This window comes from Sturnus vulgaris, chromosome 3 (genome assembly GCF_052056855.1).
Source record: "Sturnus vulgaris isolate bStuVul1 chromosome 3, bStuVul1.hap1, whole genome shotgun sequence".
Classification (NCBI taxonomy): Eukaryota; Metazoa; Chordata; class Aves; order Passeriformes; family Sturnidae; genus Sturnus; species Sturnus vulgaris.
This window is the reverse complement of record NC_142245.1, coordinates 79,054,916-79,080,612: the sequence shown is the minus strand read 5'-3', so window position 1 is coordinate 79,080,612 and position 25,697 is coordinate 79,054,916. Positions and strand designations below refer to the sequence as shown.

General features: G+C 40.0%; 2 protein-coding genes across 2 annotated transcripts in view; one reads left to right on the top strand and one right to left on the bottom strand.

Moving 5' to 3' along the window:
* MDN1 (midasin AAA ATPase 1) overlaps positions 1 to 5,148 on the bottom strand; it is a 93,360-nt gene extending 88,212 nt beyond the window's left edge. Inside the window, exon 1 of the mRNA XM_088162059.1 lies at positions 4,974 to 5,148. Coding sequence (XP_088018185.1) covers positions 4,974 to 5,075 — 102 coding nt within the window. The 5' untranslated portion in view covers positions 5,076 to 5,148. The remainder of the gene's footprint in view (positions 1 to 4,973) is intronic.
* A 337-nt stretch (positions 5,149 to 5,485) lies between these two features.
* CASP8AP2 (caspase 8 associated protein 2) lies at positions 5,486 to 25,495 on the top strand. The gene is made up of 10 exons (XM_014881451.2): positions 5,486 to 5,680; positions 6,827 to 6,902; positions 8,019 to 8,099; positions 9,474 to 9,574; positions 10,725 to 10,799; positions 11,960 to 12,075; positions 13,721 to 16,212; positions 17,209 to 20,143; positions 21,415 to 21,514; positions 22,865 to 25,495. Exons 2-10 carry the CDS (start codon positions 6,854 to 6,856, stop codon positions 22,919 to 22,921), a joined length of 6,006 nt encoding a protein of 2,001 aa, XP_014736937.2. The 5' UTR covers positions 5,486 to 5,680; positions 6,827 to 6,853; the 3' UTR covers positions 22,922 to 25,495.
* Positions 25,496 to 25,697: the final 202 nt, after the last annotated feature.

The window sequence follows — 25,697 nt, the reverse complement described above, 5'->3', positions numbered from 1 at the left end:
ACATTTAAGAATTTAAGTTGCTTCATGTTCACGATCTCTTTACAAAAAAAGAAGCATTCAGTCAGTCATGATCACAGCCTTATTTTCATAGTTCTGACAAGAATTACAGCGAGCAATGCTCTTAACAAGAAGCAGCTTGTATCTGCAGTTTTGAAGTTGAAATTATTTTTCTTTTCATACTGTTATACAAAAATAATAATTTAGTATTTTAAAATAAAGGAAAAACATACATCTGCCAGAAGAAAGAAAAAAAACCAAGCCAAAACACCTTAGCCTCACATCTCCTCCAGCCCTCCTAACTTTGTTACTGACGAAAAACCCAGTTATTGTGCTGTACCCTTCAACTTCTCTGCTCTTAGAGCTCATGTTACTACCCAAGCATCTCTCCACTTCTATTATGTTTAACACACACTGCAGTATAAGTAATTTTGAAAACCAGGATTATGAATTTGCACTTTAGCAGATTTTTGCTCTTAACTCGGATGCTCCATGCTCCCCTTCCTTACTGAGTGAACCCTTATCCTCTTTTCAAGACAGAAATATTCTGTATTTCAGGTAGTTTTTTGTTTCAGCACTACACGCAGCCAATTCCTGCTTTTCCTAGGCTTTGGTTACTTGGGGAAGACCTGCTCCTGGTCTCACAGATGGGATGGTTTCATTGTGACAAGAGTGCAGTGGTCCTTTGATTATACCACTGTCTACACCCTTCTAGAACACACGCACACCTCCTCCAGTTCCTTGGTCTCCTGAATTTGAAAAGACATTCATCTCCAATACAGCATTAAGAAGCCAGGGAAACCGAGGCACATACACTACAAATTATCAAACTCATCACATTAATTGCAAGCAGTTTCTTACAGGCGTTCACTTTTACACAAGTTTATCTGCCTGTCATCTATCACAGCAGCATCAAAAATAATTTTGAAAACGGAGCAAGGCCCTGTTCATTATAGGGAATCAGATTTTGAGTGGCAAAATGACTGATAAACTGTTCAAAGGCAGAATGGCCCAAAAGAACCAGAAATAAAGTCCACCACTGGAAAAATAAAAAAATCCCAGTTTTCAAATCAATTACATCTTTGGCTACCCAAACAAGGCACAACAGGGTGCTCAATTTATTAACCAGCGTTAACAATAAAATAACGTGACAGATTCAGTAAAATTCTGTATTTACATATCTACTGTACATCAAATTCATGCCATTAGCAATTTCCTGAGAGGAAGCAGGCTTTTTTTATCGTTGTGTGCAGTACCCTTAGGACATATAAAGTTTTTCAAAAATCACAGTGACAACATTCACATTCCACAAAGAGACTTTCTATCTGATATCGGAGCCTAAATGAAAAATTTTATGGAAAAGCAGAATACTGTCAGAGGGTTGTTTTCTTTTTAACTAAACATAGCTTTATGAAATACTAGTTTTTTTAACCAATAGCAATAGACAGCTGATCTGAAAGTGCTCAAGTCTGGGATAGCATATCTGCACATTTGGTTCCAAACAGCTGCTTTAAGAAAGCATCACAAAAGCCTGTGCCTCCAAACACAGAACACATACATACATACACTGTCTATCATTAATGAGACACAAGGCAGACACACAGCAGGGACTGAGACCTGGAGTCAGACATGATCCCAGTTCCTGCTCCAACAGCAGGATGCACATCTCCTACCCAACCTGCAGAGTACCTTTGCTCAGTGCACACAAGGTACAGAAATCTTTAATAATACCTAGCTTAATCCAAACCCTAAATTCATAAAAGAAAGGATCACAGCAATGAGCAAGCTGCTATCAAATGAAATTCACATCTTTGCTCATGACACACTGGTTACACCAGACACAGATTTAACTCTGGGATACTCCTGAAGAGCTGGAGGGCATGAGAAAAATCCTTCTTCCCCTCCAACACAGGAACTCATGTTCTTGTCTCTGTTCCCTCACACAACAGCTGAATGACTGTGCAGCAACCAACTTAGCAAGATGATCCAAATTAATCCTTCTTACAAGGATTCTTTCTCACAGGGTGGGAAAGCTGAATGGATTTTCCAAATCAGCACTCTTACTAAATTCAAGGTAAGAGAAGCAGCACAAAGGTATGGCTTGGCCTCGGGAAGAGGCTAAAAGAAAACAAAGCAGCATCACCTTTTTGGCAGATGTTCAGTTCAGCAAGATAAACCAAAACATGAGCCCGCACTCTTCCTATAAGCCACACAGTTTAAGGGGAAAAAAAAAAAAAAAGCAGAGGTGATATGCAGTCTCATAGGAAGGACAAGCTGGAAATTCCTAAACCTCCTCCAACACATCTTTGACAGAGTTGGACAGATTTCTCCCTCCCAAGAGAGGATGCAAGCAAGAAGTTTCTTGTTGACTTTGTATCAGTGGCATAAGGTGTGCCAAAAACCACAGCTCTTCAAAAACCAGCAGGAGATGACAATACAGACCAACATGGAAGCCAAAGTGCAACACACCTTCCATTATTTCTAATGCTACACAATGTAAAGTCTAACTAATCTTTCAAATAAAATGTTGAAGTCACATTTTAGTATGAAAAAACCTCTGCCTTAGTTGCCAGAGCATCAGGACATTTTTCTGACAGGCAATGGGTAACTGTATAACTCTGAGACCACTAGGTCACCTCCTTTTTCCTACATTTATTAATATAAAGGAATAAAGGCATTTCTCAACACCTAATGCCAAGACTGAAGGACTAAATAAGAGCTCGGAATTATTATTAAAACAACTTTCACTGCTACATAGAAAAATGAAAGGCAAAATGAAGGATGCCAAGATAAACCACCAACAAATTAAAAGAGAAAATCAAGAATGGTGTGCTCAAGATCTCCTGTCCACTTAGGATGGTTGTGTAGACTAAATAGAAGAAATATCCAAGGGGGTCAGGTTCTTTGATAAGTATCTTTCCATATAAGCACAGTGCTAGATGCAAAGGACAGAAACAACTAAAGGTGTTTTTGCATTAAAGTTCCATTCCTAGGAGTGGAATCTTCACAGTGATTAACTTCTCTACTGAAATTACACGATCACAGGGAACCAAAATACATACATTTGCACAAAATTCACATTTGGAATTCTATGCAGGAAGCCTTTCTGGCAGAATTCTGGTAACTCAGAGCCAAAAGCACATTCCAACAGTTTGTGGAGACCTATTGCTTCTAGTTTGCTTAAATTATTCAAATTTGTACACGTAGGGAACAAAGACTGGCTCAGAGAGCTTTTCATCCCATATTCCTCATTAAAAGCACAGAAATTTGCTGTATCTTTGCAGAGTTCACGGTATATAAAAATACTTTACAGAAAAGGCTCTAATTCTATTACATAGCCAAGCACAGGGAACAAAACCTTCCATGACCACATGAACTGTGCTACACTTTGAACCTCAAAAGACTGCTCCTTACTTAGCAGCTGTGGGCAAGTTTCATTTCTTTGTGGAATACTGTTGAAAAAATAAGCTGCCAGAAAGACATAACAACACTGCAGAGCAAAGACTGCTCTAGAATTCCAGAATGTATGCTTCCTAGGTTATATACGAAGCAACTTGTAGGAAATCAGGAATGCTTTTTAGTGATGGAGTTTGCTTACTGACAAGACAAGCTTAAAATAATCTTAGAGCTGTAGCTTCCGAGCCTGGAAACAGCAATTCAGTTTTCAAAAGGACGTGACACCGTTAAATAATGCGCTGTTCCAGATTCCCTCTATACAATCACTCTTCAGGAATTTCCACCCAGCAAGGCTTTTAAACCTGAAGCACATCTCCAAACAGTCACCAAAAGGGAGAGGGCACAGTGTCTTTCCCAATCTGGGATCTCAGTGACTCACTTCTGGTTTGCTGCTCTGTCTGCCATTATAACTTCTATCCACATCATCCCCGTTTCTATTTCTCAGCAGCTTCTCTCTCTTGAAACACAACTCTTCATCCCTGCTTCCCACCAATTAGCTTCCACTCAGGACTACATATTCACGTCAATTTCACTTTGATCTGTGATTTGCACTGACAGAAGAAAGAGCCATCTGTCTACCAAAAGAGAACCTTGAGTACCAGTATGAAAGCCTTCCCCGATCATAACTGAGACAGCAACTCAGGCTAAAAGCCAATATTCTGAAAAATATGATACTTTAAACTTTTCATCTTCAAACAACTGGGACATTTCCTAGACACTCAAAGAGAAATAAAGACTTTGAGCCCCAAAATGTGTAGACATCTTAGGGGCTTCAAAAGCTCTATCATGAAAAATACTAATAAAACAATATTTCATATTCTGATATCATGTTATTACATATCTCAAGCATTTCAGAGAAAGAAAGGAGATCGGCCCTAACTCTCCTAGAAAGCAGGTGTGCTCTTCAGAGCTAAGGCAGCCTAAGCATGAAAGTGACTATAAGACCATGTTTCCAGCATCACTACAACCTGTGAGACCGTAATTTTAAAAAAACCTCAAAGCAAAGCTTAGAAAATCCATGCCTTTTTATCCCACATGCTGCTTTAAGGTAACTAAAGAAGACACGCAAAATAGCATCAGGGTAGGGACTAGTTACTATCTCAGTGCTTGATAATAAAATGCCATCTCTTGCTGTCACGCTTCCAGAGTCACCTTAGGAGACATGAAAAGAAGGGATCGAAGATTTTAACCGCGGGGCGAGGAAGGGTACCAGGATACAGAAGAGGACCTTCCTTATGGGCTGTGCCGGCGCATCCCCGAAAGGGGCGAGGAAGGCAAGAAACAGCTCCAGGGAGAGAGGGAGGGAGCGGGGATCAGCTCCTGCCAGCTGCCCGAGGGCCAGGGACGGCCGGGGGGTCGGGCACGTACAAAGCTGTCAAGTGGACATGGCAGCACGGGGGAGGCAGAGGGGTGCGCTCCTTTCGCTCCACAGTGGTCCCTACGAGACCCTCCGTGACGGAGGGAGAACGGACATCCCAGCTCGGGGGCTGCCACCGAGCGCCGCACCGCCCGCTCCTTACCTGCTTCGCCAGGAATCTGCTCAGCTCCACGCCGCTCTTCTCGTTCCTGCGCGCCACCAGCTGCAGCGGCTCGGCCAGGCGGAACCGCAGGTCCGCCGCCATCCTGCTGCTGCTCGTCCCGCGGCGGGGGCGCGCAGCACGTGCGGCGCGCGGCGGACACGGCACCACCAACTTCCGCTCTGCCGCCGTCACGGGAAGCGCGGCCTCCTCGCCGCCCCGCCCCCCGCGAGGCGCCCTCCGCTCTGCCGCACTACAACTCCCGGCGTGCACCGCGCCGCCCCCCCTCTGCTGCCGCGGGCGCCGTCCGGGAGCGGAGCGAAGCGAGGCTCTCCCGTGGACGCTGGGCGTTGGAATCTCGCCCGCGTGGGGCTGCGTTCGCCTCGTCTTTGGCCTCTCCCGCTCTCTGCTCCCTGGACAGCCATCTGCCGCCGCTGCCGCAGGACTCGCCTGCCCGCGAGCCCTTTAAATCTGGGTCAGGGAGGCGGCGGAGGGCGGGCGGTGACGGACGCGGCAGCGGGTGGCCCCGGCTCGGGCGGCAGGAGCGTTACGCCCCCGGCGGCAGCCGCTCGTGGAGGCCGAGCGCGGTTGTCGGGCGCTAACGATGTCCCTACAGGGGTTTGACAGCGCGATCGCCGATAGCAGCAACCGCTGGGATTAAACCTTGGGCTTCCCGGGAGCACTGCCGCAGCAGCGGGGAACGGTACCAGGTGAGCGCGCGTGTGTCGTGCGGCGCAGCCCTGGGCAGCCTCCAGCGGCCGCGGCACAGGCCTACGTGACTAGCGATTGTTGTGAGCTCCGGACCGGAGCAGACGGGAGGCTCCCGGCTCCTCCTGCCGGGAGCAGCGCGCGATTTCCCGCGCTCGCGGCTGGGCCGGGATGGGGCCCGTGGTCGGGAAGGGGGGAGGGGGCGGAGCCACGAAGGAGGGGGCGGGGTGCGGCCGCCCCGCGCGCCTCAATTTGGCGCCAACTGCTCGGGTTTGGGAGCGGGGTTTGTCGACGTCACGGCGGTGGATGCGCCGTGCGGCCGCGGCCGTTGGCTGGCGCGGCGCTGGCCCCGCCCCCCGCGCCCGGCCTGCGGTACCGCGGCGGCGGCGGCCGGTGAGTGCTCCCGGCCCTGCGCGGGTCCCGCCGTACCCACCCCCGGCTCGGCACCGTACGGTGCGGCACGGCACCCCCGGGTACAGCCCGCCCCACCCGGGCCCCCGGTGGCTGTGGGAGCCGCGACCGAGGGTGTTCCTGCCCTGACCTCCGAGAGGTGTCCAGAGCTCTTCGGCCGTGGCAGGAATTGGGGCGGCGGGAGCCTCTAACCGCGTGTGCGGGGACAGCGAGGCCTGGGGAGCGAGGAAGTGCCGCTGCCTCTGAACGGGCTGGGGGCGGCTCAGCGCTGCTCGGTGCCTGTGCCTTCCCCCCTGCCAGCCCCCCAGCCCCCCTGCTCGGTACTGGTTTGACTGGTGGTGTCAGACAAGGGGCAGTGCTCTTAAATGGTTAGTAGGGAAGAAATCAGAGTCACAAATCAGATTATTTTAACTGGGTAAGATGCGCGTCCAGATAACCTGTTCATAGAATGCAGTGCTGGTTTTCATATCGAAATTTCTTTGTAGGATCAATAAGTGACAGTTGAGGATCTTCAGCATGATTATTCAAGTAACAAATAATTTCTTATGTTTCTTAAAAATTCGGTTTCTTGCCTTAATCTAAGAGTTTTCTCATTGTAGTGCTGGATTTATTGAAGAACAGGGGCCACAGGTGGCTCAGATGTAATTGACATACTTCAAGATGATGCTGCTGCTTTATGTTGCTATTCTGAAATTTTTAATTAATTGGTTCCCTTTGCTCTGATATTTTACTCGTAGATGGGGAAGCCATAGGGAGTTTGTATCATGGCAGCAGATGAGGATGGACTGGGACTGTATGATATCCGCTACAGTGGTAAGAAGAGTTAGATTACTTCCTGGTTTGTGGGGAGTTAATGCAAGCAGTCTTATGCAAATGCATAGGTCCAGAAATAACTTAGAAAACACATTTGAAGTTGTAACATACTGATGAGCTTCAAATGTAATTATATGGCTGTGGCACAATATCATGCAAGCCATATCCCATTAGTAAGTTTATATTTAAAACCTTACCTATGTACTTTGGATTGCTGGAATGTTTTGAGAGGGTGCCCAGAGCTGGTCTCTCCCCCGTCTTCCACAGTGTATAATTAAACCTTCTTTTGTAGCTTAATGAAGCTTGCATTTGAACGGTGAGGGGCACTGCCCCTTTGTTTGTAAGAGCCAATGTGCTAGCAACTGCCACAGTACTCATAAGCAAGGTGCTATTTATTTCCAGCTCCACAGTTGGTTGATTTGACACATCTTTGGGAGATTCCCAGTCTCAGAAGGACTGTGGATATTGATGTTTTTCTTTATAGCAATAATATTTGTTGCAGAAATGGAGAGGTTCACATAGAGGAGACGAGAGTGATAAGAGGCATTGGAAAAAGACATGAAGAGAGACTGAGGAGATTTAGATTAAAATACGTTTACAGAGCCAGTTAGTGTGTGAGTAGATGGCAATACTAAAGTAAATTGTTTGTATTATGATACAGACTGCTAAATACTTTCTTTTTAGCAAGAAATCTTTCTTTTAACAGTAGTGGTTTTATCATACCAAATCTTTTGGTTTTGAGTTGTATATGTTTTGTATTCAGTGTATTCTGGAAAGCAGTTTCGAAGTTAGGTCAAGTTTACGTAATTTATCATTTTAAAATCTATTTGCTGTAGTTTGCTTTATGCACAGTTCTTGTAGTATTTATTAACTGATCTTACAAGACTGTCTTTGCTCCCTGGTGACTAAAGATCTTTTCTCCATGGTAGCAGTAGTTTCCTGGATAAAGTTCCCCTTTTACTGGTCTGTACTATTACTTCTACTATTTACTACTGGTATAGGATCACAACTACACATACTTTATGGGAAAGGTAGAGTTTGCAGTTCGCTAAATGCCTACATTGGCTTTTTTCTTTTTTTTTTCTTTTTTTTTCTTTTTTTCCTCCGTTGCTTTAGCTGAAGCTTCCCCCTTCAGGGAAGGAGATGAGAGCTCAGTGGATATTTATGATGGCTTGGACAGCAGTTTGTCGATTTCTGGTAGGTTAATTGTGTCTCACTGCTTGGTTTGGAACATTATGGAGTCTCTGCATCTTAGGCTGATTTCAAGTAAGACAATATTTAGTTTTAAGTTTACATTTAGCTGGTGTGACCTTCAGTGAGCAACTTGTTTAAATTCAAGATATATATATTAGGCTGTATAAGTGCAGCAGAGAATTCTTGAATCTATTAGCTGAATGAATGAAAGACAGTTTTCCTCTGATATTGGCTATTTGAAGATACTTGGGCATTTAAAGGGGTGCAGAGAAACCTTAGCTATTTTATCTGTGCTTTGATAATAGGACATTTTACCTTGGAAAAAACACCTTTATTTTGTGCTTTTATAAGCTTCAGGATGAGATCCAGCAGTCACTGTTGACTAAATCCCCAGTGAGAGATCCAAAACATACTTTCTATATGACAGAGTAAATTCAGGATATCCTTTCAGCCTCTTGTTACTTTCCAAATAATTTGACATGCTAATGTAAATTAATTTCCTGTTTTAATGTATTTGAAGGTGAGAAATAAATGGTTCCAGCACGTGTTCTTTTTTGTGAGCCTTAGAGTACTGTTTAATGAAATGCTCTTTCAATATTTGAGCAATTATTTCTCTCCTGATATTACTGTCGTAAGACCATTGAATTTTTATGAATAACTGTACTATATCCTACAGACATAAAGTATTTATATGTCTTTTTCTTTTATTGCATTTTGTATTTAAGTTTATGTTTCACATATGGAGTTGCACTGTTTAGTAAACAATAAAGACACAAGGAAGAATAGCAAAGCAATGTAAACATTTTATATAGTCCAATTTTGAGAGACCTTGGTTTTCTAAATTTGAAGAGAGGACTGGTGAGATCTTTGCTTTGTACAGATAAGATAGTATTTGTATATTCTCTTGCATTGTGGTAGTAATACTTTTTGCATTGTGGTATTGTTCACAGGATGGAAGCTCAGCTTTGATAGCTGACTTCTTTTATTTGCCTGCAAATGCATCTATATTACAGGGGTGTCATAAGCCAGGTCCTGTCAGTTAAGTGTATTTGGTGAATGGAGTGCCCAGGCTGATTTGAGAAAAAGCAACTGTCATTAAATAATTTGTGTGTTTGGGTGTTGGCTTCTCAGTTGGTTTTGGTTGCTTGGGGTTTTTTCGTTTCACTTTCACTTCACTTACAGATGGCTATTTCAAGAAATCTCTGTACCTTATTGCAACATGGTATGACATAAGCATGTAATAAATATTTTGTGTGTTGTTACCTTGTAAGTACAAGAAGTAAAACCAAAATGCACAGACAGTGTAGAACAGTGTGTACAATGTAACATGGCTAGAAAAATACCTTTTTCCTTATGTAATTGCTTTTCTTTACATAGACAATTTCGCTGCAAATACAACACCGTCTAGAAGCAGCTTAAATTTATTTGATGAGATATTAATTGAAGAAGGGACTGCAAAGAAAGCATCCTATGATGAGGTATGTATTAATATGGAAAAAAAAATTCTGGTGTTTTGGGGGAGGGGGGCGTTTGTTCCAAATTTCCTTGTGCAAAAAGTACAGAAAATGTTGTCAGCCAGCTCATATTGCAGGAAAAATAGGCTGTTTCTAAATAAGTAAAAACAGGAGTGTGCTAATAAGCTCTAAGAACAACAAGTTCATCTGAACAATGAATCTGTCACTCTGTGACATGATCTGTTCTCATTTCTCATCCTTTGCATGCAGTTAAGTTATCAGCTGTGTTATAGAAAAATGTATTGTGGTTTCCCTGGATCTGGTCAGATATATGATGCAAAGCTCGTCTTGATATTTCTCCCAACAAGTTTTACCAGACTAAAACAGATAAATCCAGGACCTATCTTATGTGTTGTTAAATTCTGTCCTTGAGACTGAAGGTGGCTGTGCAGTAGGTAACTGCTTCTAGCAAATCAAGACAGCACTCACTTAAGTAGCATCACCTATCCTGGCCTGTGAGACACATTTGAATGGCATGAAAGAGACAGGCATCCACAGATGTTATAGAACAAGCAGGAGCAGACCCTCCAGGACTCCACTGAGTGATGAAACTATCACTATGAAAGTTGTTAACTGTTTGAATGGAAATTGTCCGTTCTCTTGTGAAAGCTTTGTCACTACCTACCTCTAAAGAAGAGCTCATGCCAAATTTATTTTATTTTACTTTGTGATCTTAGCAGGATCCTGTCCTTTGCAGTCTATTTTTACAGTCCGAGTTTGTTTGTAGTAACTTTTTGTTGTGTTTTTCCCTACTTGTTTTGTGTTACATAAAATCTGACAAGAGAGTCCCCATCTATTTGGCTCTCAGAACTTCTGCTCCTTGGTAATTGTGTCTTTAATTTCACAATAATATGGCTTCGTGTTATTCTTAACCTATTACTGTGAGGCAAGCACACATAGATTTCCTCTTATCTGAGTGTTTGTGTTGTTTTAAAGACATGTATACAAATTGGAGGATATTGAAGCCTTCTGTTTCAGTATGTCTTTCATATGTTTCTTTGGGGGGGAAAACAGAGGTTTGTAATATACATTAGTGTGTTAACTAACTATAGATCTAGAGAAGTAACTCTTCTGTTTAAGTCCACTTTTGTGCTGTGAATTCTCTCTTTGACAGTTGCAAGCAGAATATGGAAAATGTCAACAGCAAATTAAAGAGCTGATGAAGAAATTTAAAGAAATACAGGCACAGGTATTGTACTTCAAAGGCAAATATTGTCAAGATCATGCAAAGAAATTAAATATTGCTTTGAGAATGCAATTTCATATGCTTTCCAGACTTGATCCCTTGCATGGATGGTTTGTAAAGCACACCCCTGTAGATGCTAGGAGCTTGGTCTGCTTAGGATGGTTGGCAGGGATAGCCTGCTGACAAGATCAGTAGGTAAATTAATTTGTTCATGATGTTGTGTGCAGTAAAACTTTATTTGGTTGAAAGCTATCTTCTTGTCTTCTTAATTAGAAAGTAGACATGTCAGATGAATAGTAATCAGAAAGGTCGCCAGTACTCTTGTTTTTTTTAATGCACTGTGGAAGGGGCTGTAAAGTTACCTGAGCTGTCATTAGAGCTGGAAGCAGGTTGCTTTGAGCATATTCCCATTCTGATAAGTCTGAGCTGCTCTTCAGCTTGAGCTGATGTTCCCTTGCTGTGCCATTCTGTTGATCTGCATTATTTGGGGCAATTCTACAGTGTGCTCTACTGCATATTACACATAACTCACAACGGTTCTAAGGTCTGCAGTGGTAAGCAGCTGCTGCCCTGTGACAATTCTGTATTGTTTTCTGCAAAACTTCTCTGCCTTCCTGAACAGGCCCTGTGGAGGACAATATCAAGAGAAGGGACTATTTCTAGGGCTGACAGGTCTCTAGAATATTATACCTAGTAACGTTAAATGATAAAGCACCCAAAGTTGGTTTTGATACCTTGAAAGAAATACAATTATCTCTGAAAGTGTTTTAGAGCTACATCTCATTTGATACATAGACCAAGAAGACAATAAATTGAGTAAAACAGTGAAGCAAAGAGGTGGATTATCACTTCTTAGCTCACCTGTTTCATGGCATATTTCAGTTTTATTAAATTGTATGCTTGAAATGTTTAAAATAATTACCACAAACAGAACCACAAGACCACAAACAGAAGCATAAATATGAGTCATATTAAAAAAAACCCCAGTAATTCTGATTTCTTCCAAAGAGTTTATGTATGTTTTACTGTAATTTTGCCAGTGATTGGACATTTTTCTAGTGGTTGTCTTGCACTGTTTTTCATTGCATGTTTGGATATCCAAGCTAATTCTGTTTTTTTCTTTTCCTCTCTCTCGCTATCATTTTTATATATATTTTAAATAGAATATCATTCTACAGAATGAAAACCAAGCTCTCAAAAAGAATATTTCAGCCCTTATCAAAACAGCAAGAGTGGAAATTAACCGTAAGGATGAAGAAATCAGCCATCTGCGTCAAAGGTACAAATAGACAATAGAACTGAAAACATGCTTTTGGTATGATCATGTTTATATACTGTTGTGTGTATTTTAAGAAAAATTAATGGAAAAATCATTACTTAGTAAATTATTGTGTAGTTTAGAACTAATATGATTAGAGGAAATTCATGTCTCCTTTGCCTGATGAGGTCTTTAGCTTCTACTTTAGAAACCAAGGAGGAGCCCAAGTGTGACCATTTGCATTAATTTTTGTTTGTAATCCACTGTTCCTTGTGGGTTATCTAACCATCTTACATATTTGAAAGCATTATCTTACTAGTTTTGAAGCTGAATTGTGTGCTTTATGGCCTCAGACATGAATTCCATGGAACTTTTCAGACAACAACTGAGAAGAAATAGATTTTATAATGTTTTCCTGGCAAGATATGAAATCCCTGTCTCCAGTGATGGCGGGATAACTAGAGAATTCTTGGGTTTTTTCTGTGTACCACTGATGTTAATGGAAGCAATTGAAAACTATGAAGTATGGATTGGAGAGTAGCTGACAGTAAGGTTTCTGAACCATGTAAAGCCAGAGCAGGGGTTCAGGATTCAGGATGCCATCTTGTCAGAAGGTTACATCCCTGTCACTTGCCTGACCCGTCATTGGTTTGTTTTGTATTTTGTTTTGACCTTTTGATATTTTCTTGCACCAGAGCATGTTGTAAAAAAGGTTCCTTTGATGTTCCTGTGCTAAAGGATACGTGCATATAAACTATGCAGGTTTCTTTGCTAAATACAGAGAATTACTTGAGGGAAGTCAAGAGGTTTATTACACGTGTAATTCTTTCAGCTGATCGGCTTTCACACAACAGCTGTCATTTTCACACCTTTGAGTACAGTATTCTGAATTTTAAATTTTTTTTTTAATACTTTTTTTTTTTGTTTTGAACATTTAACCACTTTATATACTTGAAAGCTCCATTGCAATACCATCTGATGGTGGTGGAAGTTTGTGAATGAGGTGTTTGATCTAGGTATTTTGGAGACATCCATCATGGGAAATTGACACCCTGAGTTCTTAGAAATATGCCTTGCCTGCTGCATAGTTTATAATAAATTAGCTTTTCTTAAGCAATGCATCTATCTGAAAAGATTATTTCAAAGTTAGTATCTCTCAAGGAATTGTTATTTAATATGATCACTTCTCAGCAGTAGCCCTGATGTGGCCCTGATGGTTATCATAATGTACTACTTGTCTTGTGGAGCTTGCAACAACTCCCAAATGTAGTTTATTGACTTACTGAGGGTTTTTAAATTATTGTTATTTGAAATACTAATACTGTAAAGAAGAACTCTTTTTTTTTCCCCCTAGGGGAGAGCTCTTTTTGTTGCTGGACAATGAAATACTAATTTGAATTACTGAAATTGTTAACTAGGCTCAATACAGTTTTTTTCCATAAATCTTGCTTTTCTATAGATTAATTTCTTTTGGAAAATATGTATATAAATTACATTCTTTTGTTCTGTGCTGATGGAAATTATTAAATGTGTTTTTATATCAACCTTTTTTTTCAGCTTGGAAGTGTTAAGAATTGTTACAGATACATGGATTCATTGCAGTTCAGCTTTAGTTACGTTTAAATAAATTTTAAAATAACATAACTTTTTTCCTTTTTATAAACAGGCTGTTGGAATTTCCCAACCATCGAAGTATTTTCACCAGAACATACCTTCCAGGATCAACTAAAACAAAAGATTCCAAATTCAGATCTTCAGATTTTGGTGACAATATGAAGATGGAGCATAGAATGAAAAATGACTGTTCAAAAGATGCATACCACAGTTACTCATCTCATAACATGGACAGTGGGAAGTCTGGCTCTGAAAAAAGGAACACTCCAGTTTTGCTGAAGTACCCTCCTGAAGAGCTCTGCAGTGATGGTACTCACACATGTGCACCAAGCTATGACCATAGCTCCAACAAGGATAACAGAAAGGAAAGAAAAGAAACTAAAAGTAATGAGCAGCACAGCAGGGGGAATGTCAGCAAATACAAAAGAGAAGTACATCAGAGCACTGGAAATGATGGTGACGGTGAGGAGGGGAACTTGGATCCTCAACAGAAGCTGAAAACCCTTTCAGAGAAGGCTAGTAAAAATGAGTTGCAACAAAAAAATCAGAGCATGAAACTCAAATGCAGTCCAAATGTAGAAAGAAGAGTAGAAAGGGGTGTTTCTTCCTGGGAGAAACAGACAGCTGGTAAAGACAGATTTCAAACAAGAGGTGAATTGTATGGTGATGAGAGATTACAAAATGTATTAAAAAAGGACATTAAAACACACGATAAAGGTGAAAAACATGCTGGCCAAAAAAATAAACCAAATGAGAAGCTGCAAGAGCAACCAAGGAGGCCTGGTAGGGGAAGTAGTCCACACTCCAAGAATGAGCATTCAAAGAGTCTTCATGAGTCACGTAAATGTCGTGTGGAAGAGTCTAGAAAAGTGAAGCACATTGACTGCAAGAGAGACAGGGGAACAGATGATCATACCTCTCGAGAAGGAAGGACTTCACCTTCTAATTCCAACAGCAGAGAGCATAAACATGCACGCTTGAAGGAAAGCAGTAGTAGACATGAATGGGAAACAGCACATTCCAAATCAGAAAGACACAGAACTGAAGAAAAAAGGAAAAGGGAAAGAGAGGATCAGGATGAAAATAGACATTTTAGAAATGAAAAAAAGGTTGCAAAAGAATTTTCTCATCAATCTGTAAAAGACTCCAAGAAAGGGACACATGTTACAAAAAGTAAGAGAAACAAATCCTGTAAGCCAGAAGAAACATCCAGAGTAGCAGATAGCTTAAAAGATAAGGTACCCAAAACTAAAGGTAATCGCACTGGGCCAAAAAGCAAAGACTTAAAACTTAGCTTTATGGAAAAGCTAAATTTAACTCTTTCTCCTAATAAGAAACAATGTCTTTCTGCAATGGATAGACTTAAAAAGCCTTCCCAAAAGGCCACTGATGAGGGAGGTACAGAGCTCGCACTGCGAGCAGAACTCTTAGATTCTGCCCACCCTGTAGACTGTGGTCCCACAGAGCACAGTCATTCAATACTACAAGTTCTGGACACTGCAGCTCAGGGTAACATGGAACCAGCACTGCCTGTTTCTGTCAGTTCTGAAAATGGAGCCTTGAAAGTGGCAGCAGCAGATCCAGCACAGCCTGAAGCATTGCCAGCAGTCACAGCTGATGAACCAAGCTCAGAAACCTTAGCAGAAGCAGAAGGGGGTCAGGTACAGCCCCAAGCCTTGCCAGAAGCAGCAGAGGTTCCTGATGAGATGGAGGCTGAAACGCTATCAGAAGTGGCAGAGACTTGTGATCCGGTTGAATTGGAAGACTCAGTAAAAACAGCAGCAATGACAGGTCTGAACCACCCTGAATCTTTGACTCTGGAGGTGACAGGCAGTGTGGCAGAGTGTGAAGAGCTGCCTGTGATAGAGGGTGAGATGCAGGGTGATTATGTACCAGCAGCAGAAGTGGCACAACCTGAACCTGCACGTGCAAGTATGGAAGACATTCCAGAGTCAGCAGCAGAGAAGAAAGAGGAAGATAAAATATGGCTGGCTGCTGACACAGAAAGCTCTGCAGATCAGTGTGGCTCTCAAAATGTTGTCTTAGATGACTCGGAAACCGGAAGTTCTGATGACCTGAAGTCCTCTGATGCTGCAGATGATATCAGTGAAACAAAATCAGACTCTTTAATGGAAGTTGTTAAGGATGATGATCACCTGGCTGCAAAAAATATTGGCCATCCCACTGAGGAAAAGAATACCTGTGAAGTGAATACAAGTACATCTTGTTCACTGGACAGAACTAAGATAAGTGATAAGGATGAACCATTAGTTGACCAGAATACTTGTGATCTGGGACCAGACCTGACTGATAACAGTACTGCAACAGCATCTTCTCTCAGTGGCGAGATGTGTCCTGTAACTAAAGAGAGAGAAACTAACCCAGTTTCTGTGGATGATGACAGCTCAATACTGAGCATTGATCTCAATCACTTGAGGTATATTCCAAAGGCAATCAGCCCACTTACCAGTCCAGTGCGTCCTTCGGCGAAAGCATTGAAGATGGAAAGTCCCTGTAAAGGCCTTGTGAAGACTTACAACAAGGGTATGTGTATATTTATATTCTAGTTTATTTTCTACATGAAACTTAGAAAGATCCACTAATGGAAAGCAGAAATTACTCCTTTTAACTGCTTTCAGAAAAATACAAATTGTGTCTTCTTAAGCTGTGTACGTCTCAATGGTCCTTCTTGTTAGTAGTGGAAGCATTTCATGTTGCAGCCAAGATTCTACCCATTTGAATATTAGTGCTCTAAAAATTGGAGTTGGTACGTACTGACAGAAGACTGGTTAAAATAAGAGTTTTATATTAACTTACTAAAAAAATACACATTTCTTAATTGTGGCTAGTTTTGCCTAGATCTCTTCAGGTTTGTCCCTGAAATTTTAGAAGGTAAAGTTATGTAGGATCATATTCTTTCAAGTATTTGTGAATTTAAGTCTTCCTTGTAATGTCCTGCTGCAACTAAAACAAACAAAAATTCTTAGAAGTTTAGATTTCGTACTAGAAAACATTGAAACCTGTTTTTTTATGTTTCAGAGTGGAACTGTACAGGATTATTAAAACATTAATGGGTAATTTGTTCTCAATTTGTTTTAGTTTTGAAATTGTTGAAAGAAAAGCCACCTGTTGTATGTAAATGTTAGTTCAAAATGATGTGACACTTACAATTTAACTGGTACAGCAGTTAGAAAACTTAAAGCAAATGGAAAAACTCAAAGCTTACGAAAACTGCTATATCTTTCTCTTTCCAATTGATATGTATTTGTGAGATAGTTCATGTGTTTGGTGAAATGTTGAGGCCCCTTAAAGCTCCAAATTTGCTCAAAAGAAAGCTCAGTGTGCCTTTTAAAGCTCAAAGAAATATATTAAACTAGCAGCTGTGGAAGCAAACCACCCAAACTTATTACAGCTCAGGCTTTCCAAGTTCAAACAGTTCTGAATAATCAGTTTACAGAAGAGAATCTTGCAGGTTTTTCTGAAAATACCTGTTTAAAATTGCATTCCTAAGGTGATTAGCAAACTGTTTTCTTTTTATAGATTTGATTCCTGAAAGTACTGTTGTCATCTGTCCTTCAAAGAACTTGTCAAAGGAGGTAAACAAAGAAAATCAAAAGCCAGTTAGCATGTCTGATGAACACTTAGAGATCGAGTCTCGGCTAAGTATCTCTTCAGATGAAATAGAAGAAGGTGAAATCTTAAGTAGCGATGAAGAAAAAGAAAAATCTAAACCAGAGAGAGGCTCTGAAAATACAAAAATGTCAAGACCAAAAGCTTCTTCTGAGACACGAAATTTGACCAGCAGCCCGCAGAATCAAAATAGCAAAACTGTGCACAGCAATGAAGATAATGGAAAATTTGTTTCTGCGCAAGTAAGTGCACAAAAGAACAGAGAGAGGCATAAAAATCAGACCTTCAGGTCTTCAAAGAATATAAGGAAAAAGAAAACTGTGAGCATTGCTTGTCTTGAAAAAATAGTTCATGTTATTGTTGAACCTTCAAATATACATGAAATCATGCAGATGCTCAGAGCTATACGAAAACAGATGAGGAAAAGTTACATGAAGTTCAAAGTACACTTTCCAGTTCAGCATTTTCACAGAATTATAGAATCTGGCATCATAAATTTTACAGCATTAATAAGATACTTGAACTTTTCCAAGATGTGTGCATTGGGTGATACATTAAAACTTAATATATGTGATATTATAGAGTCAAAACTTAAGCAAGTTAAAAAAAATGCAATAGTGGACCGTCTTTTTGACCAGCAAGTATCAGATATGAAAAAACAGTTGTGGAAATTTGTAGATGAACAGCTTGATTACTTATTTGAAAAGATAAAGAGAATTATAATAAAGCTATGTGATGTGGGAAATGAGGCTGAGGAAGGGAAATTTGAAACAGCCGGAAAGCAAAACCACAAGATCAGTAATAAAAATGATGTCCAGAGATCTAGAAAAAAGTCCCTGAAAGATGGTTCTGAAAAGCCTGAAGAATATACTTCAAAGCAATCTGTGGATTATCAACAATCTAAATGTCACCATGAGAAAAATAAGACAGGTACACCAAAAACTGCCTTTACAAAATGTCTTAATTCCATTGATAACACAAGAAATTCCCAACCAAAAGTTCACCTCTCTAAAGAGAATAATTTACAAAACTCTCTTACTCCACTGAAGGGTGTTAAATATGACAAGGAAGGACTCCAGCAGTCCAGAGATGCTAACAAGTCTGATCTTAGTTACGAGCTTCTCACAGAACAGCAAGCATCCAGTCTTACATTTAATCTGGTAAGTGATGCTCAAATGGGTGAAATTTTCAAAAGCTTACTGCAAGGTTCTGATCTCTTGGAAAAAAATGGTGGCACTATCAACAGAAATGAGTGTGAATTCAGGACTCCAGAAAAGCAGTTCTTAGACAATCATAAATGCAGGGATAATGCTGCTGAATTGGAGCAAGACATCACTCCAAAGGAGACATGTATGGATTGTAAACTGGAAGAGGATATTAGTTGGACTATTGTTTCACCTGTAAGAGCTCCCTCATTAACATCTAGGTCTCAGATGCCTGTTGATCCAGATGTGCTGGATGAGAGCTGTATGTTCGAGGTTTCCACAAACTCAGCTTCATGCAAAGAAGATGAACTCAATTTACAGAAGAATAAATCATGTGTTTCTTCTATCCTCCTTGAAGATTTGGCTGTTTCCTTAACAATTCCATCACCTTTGAAATCAGATGCTCACCTCAGCTTCCTAAAACCTGAGAATAATTCTAGCTCAGCTCCGGAGGGTGTTGTTAGTGCACATTTCAGCGAAGATGCACTTCTTGGAGAGGAGGATGCCACTGAACAGGACATTCATTTGGCTTTAGAATCTGATAACTCAAGCAGTAAATCAAGTTGTTCATCATCGTGGACAAGTCGGCCTGTTGCTCCTGGTTTTCAGTGTCGCCCCAGCCTACCAATGCAAGCAGTGATCATGGAGAAATCCAATGATCATTTTATTGTAAAGATTCGGCGGGCAGTGCCATCTGCCTCACCAGCATCTGATCAGACGGCTCCAGTGAAGGAGGCACAGGCATCCTCAGCCAAGATTGGAAAAGGAGAAATGAGAACTGGGGGAAAAGAAGAGGACAGCCAGAGTGCCACCATGAAAGAAACAGTCAAACCAGATCTGGTTAAGATGGATCACTTGCCTCATGTCAGCACTGAACAAGAACAAAACCCTACCTTAGCTCAGCCTCTGAAGGAGTCACACAATAGTATTGGAAAGGAAGAAACTACTGGCTTGCTTGTAACCTGTAGAAAATCTCCAGACAAAGAGAGCCACAACACTGAAAGCCCAGATAAAGGCCCTGAGCAATCTGAGGCACAGAAATTGCAAGTATCTGAAAACATAAATGAAATGCATATTAGATCTCAAGCTTCTTTTCCTGCTGGATGCAGTATGAAGTCATGCATAACAGATGGTATTGTTAGTGGAACTTCATGTCATGCAATGGAATCCAGAGCAGATAATGGGACTCGGGAAACTTCAACAGGAAACTCAGAAGTCAGTGATAAAAAGGAAGAACTGGAAAAGTGCTTTGATGCATCTATAGACCTAACAGAAGATCATTCTAATGAGAGTGTAGCAGCTGAATGTGATCTTGAAACAAAACCCAGTTCAAAGACTAATGGAGGGTGTCAGATAAGTATAGATGATAAAACTAATAAAAAGAGGAAAAAAGAGACTGTCAAAGAGAATTCCAATTCAAAAAGGCAACGAAAAGGAACTGAATCGGCAGGTGAGAGGAGTGATGAAAGTAATATCAGGTCTGAAGATAGAAATTCATCCCCTAAGGAATGTTCCAGTAAGAAGAATGAGCTACAGCAGAATAAAGACCCTTCTCCCTTGGCTTCGTCTCAGTCGTCACCTAGCCTCTATGCCAAAAACATCATTAAAAAGAAGGGAGAAGTAGTAGTTTCCTGGACAAGGTAATTTCTGATTTGATCTGCTTGATTGCTTTAGGGTTTTTTAAAACTATGTGAAACACTGAAGAGAGGGAAGAAAAGGGTATTTAGCTAATGACTGAAGTTACTTGGTAGCTCTACATCCTTCTCTAAAAAGGGGAATGGGAGCCTCCTTTTATCAGTGCAGGATTGCTGTGGGGGATTGATGTCCATTGCTTTTCCACATGTCCCAAAGCAAGAGTCCTCTTGGCTTTTCTTTTGAAAGCTTATGTGCCGAGGTAACAACACCTACTGTAATGCGCTGTATGTTTTTATTATTTCCTTTGCCTGGTTTATTTTTTCTATCCAAAAATTCCAGCCAGGCTTGGTAGGGGATGGAGATCCTTGATGTTCCTACAAGGCCTTGGTGACTGGTGAAGAGCAGCTAAAGGTTTCCCTCTCTGAGGGAAGGAATGGCAGGAAGCAGTTTCCAGTTTTTGGGTCTGAGCTGCTCAATCTTGGAAATGTACCAGTCAACCATTCAACTCAATATATTCCAATTTGTAGGATGTGGGTGACAAATGAAATGGCTGTATGTGTCAGTAATACATGCAAAATTATTGTTCTATATTCTTATTTTTAAGAATAGTTGGCAGATTTTGCTGTTTTTGCTATAATTGATACAATCAACACTTTCTAAAGGGACTTCTTAAATTTTCAGGACAGACTTTTCTAAACTGTAGTTCAGATATAAAGTAAGTTTCTAGGTAACACTTTAAAAGAAAATCAGTTCCTTCAGGGAAAAAAGGCAGCTGAAGCTAATGTGATTTTTTTCATGTGCAAACCAGCAAGGCAGAAAAAGACTTACAGTTTTCTGTGAAAATACAACTTTATTTGAGAGAAGTCAAGCACCTCTCTGGTTTATCTTTGAACATCAGCCTTAGGTGAAAGCCGCTGTTCAGCCATGTAAACTGAGGCTGGAACTACTGACTGCTGTTGAATTTGAGTTCCTTTCAGTTCAAATTTAAATACCTGGTTTAGAAGCTTCAAACTCTTTGATTTTGGTTTGGAGCTAGCTCTATTCTAACAATCCTGCTCTTCCTAGCAGGGGAACATACTCTCCACTACCACTTGTTTCTACTGACTATTATTCTGTACTGGTACAGGAAAGGATCCTCCACAAACTTTTTGCTGCTCTTTGAACTCATGTTCTGTTGTTTGGAAATACTCTGAATTTTGTATATGCCTGTATGTATTATTTTGTGTACATGTACTCAACTGTATGTATTAATTTTTTTAATACGTTTTTGCTGTAGAAATGATGACCGAGAAATTCTACTGGAATGTCAGAGAAAAGGACCATCAAGCAAAACCTTTGTTTCCTTGGCCACTAGGCTGAACAAAAGCCCAAATCAGGTAGGTGATGATCATTCTTATCTGTACTACCAACAATATTCCTACATTTACAATTGCAGTTGAACAAAAATCTTTGGAGATCTTCTGCAGATGTGTAGTTTTCTTTTCCTGATGTCTTTTTTTGGGGGATTCCTGAAAAAAAAAGAGAATCTTAGATTCTGCCAGTTGTAGCTTCTTAAAAATACAAGTAAATATAGGGGTATAATGGAGATTCCTCAGTACCTCTTTGATTGGTACATTGGAACTGCACCACTCATAATACAAGTACAACAGGATTGTTCTGTTGTTGGATCAGCACTTAGCTAAAGAAAGGCAATTTTGAGAGGCCTGAAGCCTTTACTAAATTAGAGAAAGATTCAATTTAGAGCTGAAAAACAATATAATGATTGTTCAGAAAGGACATTTTTAATGAAAGTGTTTCTTTTTTTCCTTTCACTTTTAATGTAAAAGTTTTGAAAGACACAAATACCAAATTAATGTAGAATATTCTCAGAGGTTTGCATATAACTTTATACATGAGTTAAATTGTTCTCTTAATCTGTGTCCTGCAAATCTAGAAAGGAAGAAACACATTTGACTCTATTAGGAAATCATGCATGATTGGAATTTGTTTTTTAGGATGTTGTGTATGGTTGTAGAGTTTCTGTGGGGTTTAGAAGCTGTTGGGGTGGCTGCTTGGATAAAACAATGTTATCTATGTATTTATGCCTCTCTTCCCAGTCAGTTTGGTGGATTATCAATATGCTGTAGTAATATGTATACAGCAATAAAAAGTACTAGCTTGGAGCTGAATGAGGTCACTATGTCAGCTCTAGCTATGTTCAGCAATATTTTTTTTACTCTGATCTACAGACCAATTCTGTAAAATCCCTTTCAGGCAGATTATTCCATGATGAGCAAAAAATACCTGAAGCAGCAATTGTACAAGAGGGTAGAAAATAATCAATAAATGGTGCTTTTTATGGAATACAAAATAAGCTTTTGTCTTTACATTTGCATCTTACTCATGGTTACATGTGGCAAATTCAAGGCTAATTGGCTTTGAAGCCTTCATTTTTTTCCTTTTACATTTCCTTGTACATTTCCTTGTAAGGAAATCTGTATTAAACCTGTGTTGGCTCTAGCTGTCTTTGATTAACCTGGAAGCTATTTCAAATATGAAAGATATAGGGAGACTTCTTAGATCCAGTTAATCTGTTAATGGTACTCCTAAAATTCTCCTACTAAAATTAATTGGAAATTAATAATAGTGGTCTTTAAACTGGATGTCAGATCAATCTTCTGTCTTGGTAGATGTGGAAGTTGGGGGCCTTAATGATGTGTCTCTTCTGGTTTTTTGTCTTCTATTAGGTTTCAGAAAGATTCAAGCAGTTAATGAAGCTGTTCAAGAAATCCAAGTGCAGGTAGACTCAGAAGACTCAGACCAAGTTGCTTCATGGGTACAAGGTTTAGCTGTTACCTGCAGGGATGGACTGGAGCCACTGCATTCATTTGGTGGGATTACGGGGAAGTATCCAAGTCAGAGTAATGAGTTTGGTGCATCCAGTGCACTGTTAGTTATTTACTTGTCTGGGTTTCCTCTGAACTTCTTTAACAGAGTACTGCAGAGGGAGCTTGACAAACCAAGTGGCCAGGAAAGAATGGGCTTTGACATTGCACAGGGGGCAATATCATTTCAAGGGGGTCATCTCCTATGAGCTAAAGGTGCTCTGTGAGCAAAGGTGGGCAAGAGTGGGAGTGGTGGCTCCTGCTTCACTTGTCGCAAGTTCTGCGTGTGCTGGTGTCAAACTGTGATCTTAAAAAGGAAGAGTACTTTGGAATCCAGTTGGTAGATAATCCTGGAAAATGACAGGTAGGTCAGCTTGGTGACTGTGGAACATATTTTAAGAAGTGAGGCCATTTTCTTTTAAAATGAGGCAGGGCAATGATAGCAATGATTCCAAAAGTTGCTTATCGAGTAATTGAATTCTGTTGCTCAGGAATAGATGGATCTTGCAGCTTGTTCTTAACAAACATTTGTGACAATTGTTTACTTATTAGAGATGTAAATCTAACAGAATCTGTTTTCAGAATAGTCAGTGTGCAGGGTAGCATAAATGTTACTTTACATGAACACTACTCTGCAAAGGCCATTATGTTTTTCTGTTCCAAATTACATCTGGAAAAGGTCCTACTTCATTTAGGTCTTCAACATAATAAACGTTCTGTTTTGTTAAAAAAAAATATTGAGAAGTGATTTTCTTTTAAAAAGTAATTTAGAAACAGACCTTTACAGTTTCATAAAATGTGACTTTGTAGTTACTAACCAGAAGGAAAACTTTTGTAAAAACAGTCAGTTTTCAAAAGCTTGTCAACTTGGCATGTTTTGACAGCAATTGCATCTATCTTTACAAATTGTTTAGTACATTAGAAATTCATTATGTTCTATTTTAAAAAATCTGTTATAACTGTTTCCAGTTTTACTAGAACATACCTAAAGTGTGTGTGTGTGTATATATATATTTACACACACATCTCATACATACTGCTGTTTTATCCCAAATTTCTCAAAAGGTTTTTTCTTCTCTCTGAGAAACATCCCTGGAAGTTGCAAGGGGTTTTGGTTAATAAATTAATTGATTTTTGAGGTTTTATTCTCTATGGAGGATCGAAATTGCTGTAGTCTTTTTTCAGTCAGAGGATCTGCTGAGTTCAGTTAGGCTTAATTTAATAGCCCCTCACCTAAGTGCATTGCCTTTCAACTTGGATTGAATTGGCTCTTTTTCAGAGTCCAGTGACCATTTCTTCAATGTCAGCATGTATTTTGTTCCCTCTCCAACTAAGGGGACAGACTTTTCTTTTTAATAAACCATCAGATAATTTGTCAGTGATGTTGTCACTGACCCCTTTGGAATATTGTACATGTGACCTATGGAATGGATTGTCATGCTGCCAAAAAGTGCATTTTCCTTGTTTTAGGCAGTGCTCTGGAAACTGTTACAAGGAGCAACTTGAGTGGGTGATGATGTCAGTTCTGGCAGTCTTCCATCTTTCATGCTTGCTTCTGAAATGTTTGCTTTTAATGATCAAATCTCACCTTCCATGCTACTCTGCCAGTGCCTGGTAATTTCAGTGGGGGATTGGTGACAATTGTTAATTTGTTGGAGATTTAAATCTAACTGAAACTGTTTTCAGAATAGTGAGTTTGCAGAGAAGTGTTGATGTGTGTGGAAAAATCAGACTCTCCTAAGAGTATTCTTTTAACCATATCCTTATAGATCGACATGTGCACAGTACTGAAGGCACTGAGGGAAGTCACTTCTCTCCACTTAAGTGCTTCCTTTCTGTGTCAAAAAAGGCAGGCAGTATTTTATTACAAAGTTGTTTATTCCTTATCTGTGTTTACTTATTTTCATATCTGTATAGGTGATGGGGGCAGGGTTTGACTGTTTTGAATCTGACTTGGTTTCCTTTTTTGTAAAGTGTGAAACTTGGTTAATGTTCTCTCTATTGTATCTATGTGTACAGGTTCCTATGTGGTCATGTAAAATACTGATGTTTGTATATATATAAATATATGTATAAAAATAGAGCTTTGTTTAGCCAAAGATGATTTTTCTAACTATATAAAACTACAGGTTTATTTTGTATAAACTAAATAGTTTGCTTACTGTAAGAGCAATACAAGAAATAAAACTGTAAAACTCACACACATGTTCTTGTTGAACAAAGGTTGGCTTGGAGTGGTTTTGTACCATTGTTTGTAATTTATTTCTCCAACAAGAATTTTGATACATATATGCCAAATGTACTGTATGTAATTCTACAGTCTTCTTTGTGAAACCTCAGGTAAATCAAAATATTTTTTAGAACTGTTGGTTAATGGCTTGACAACTACACATGATGTGAAGCAGCATTAAAATTTACTTCTCTTAGTTTGTATAAGTGAGTAACTATGTTGATGTTCTGGCCAATAAACATGGAAGTTGTCGGCTGTTTTAATTACTGCTCTGAGTGCATACTGCTTATTTCTTAGTGAATGTGACTGGAAACTGGAGAGTTTAATGAACTGCATAAAACCCTTAAGCCACTTATGAAAGAGGAACTACAACCTTAATATTTTTTTTTTTTTTTTTTTTGAAACATTGGGTTAGTGTTGAGTGGAATATTACAAAGGAGAAAGACTTTTTCGTATCCAAGACCT

What these genes read in the sequence shown, in the direction of transcription:
- CASP8AP2 (XM_014881451.2), top strand. Translation starts at nt 6,854, where the DNA reads ATGGCAGCAGATGAGGATGGACTGGGACTGTATGATATCCGCTACAGT. An exon ending in CAGCAGTTTGTCGATTTCTG is followed by an intron (nt 8,100 to 9,473) that starts GTAGGTTAATTG and finishes TTCTTTACATAG; the next exon opens with ACAATTTCGCTGCAAATACA. An exon ending in TTAAAGAAATACAGGCACAG is followed by an intron (nt 10,800 to 11,959) that starts GTATTGTACTTC and finishes TATTTTAAATAG; the next exon opens with AATATCATTCTACAGAATGA.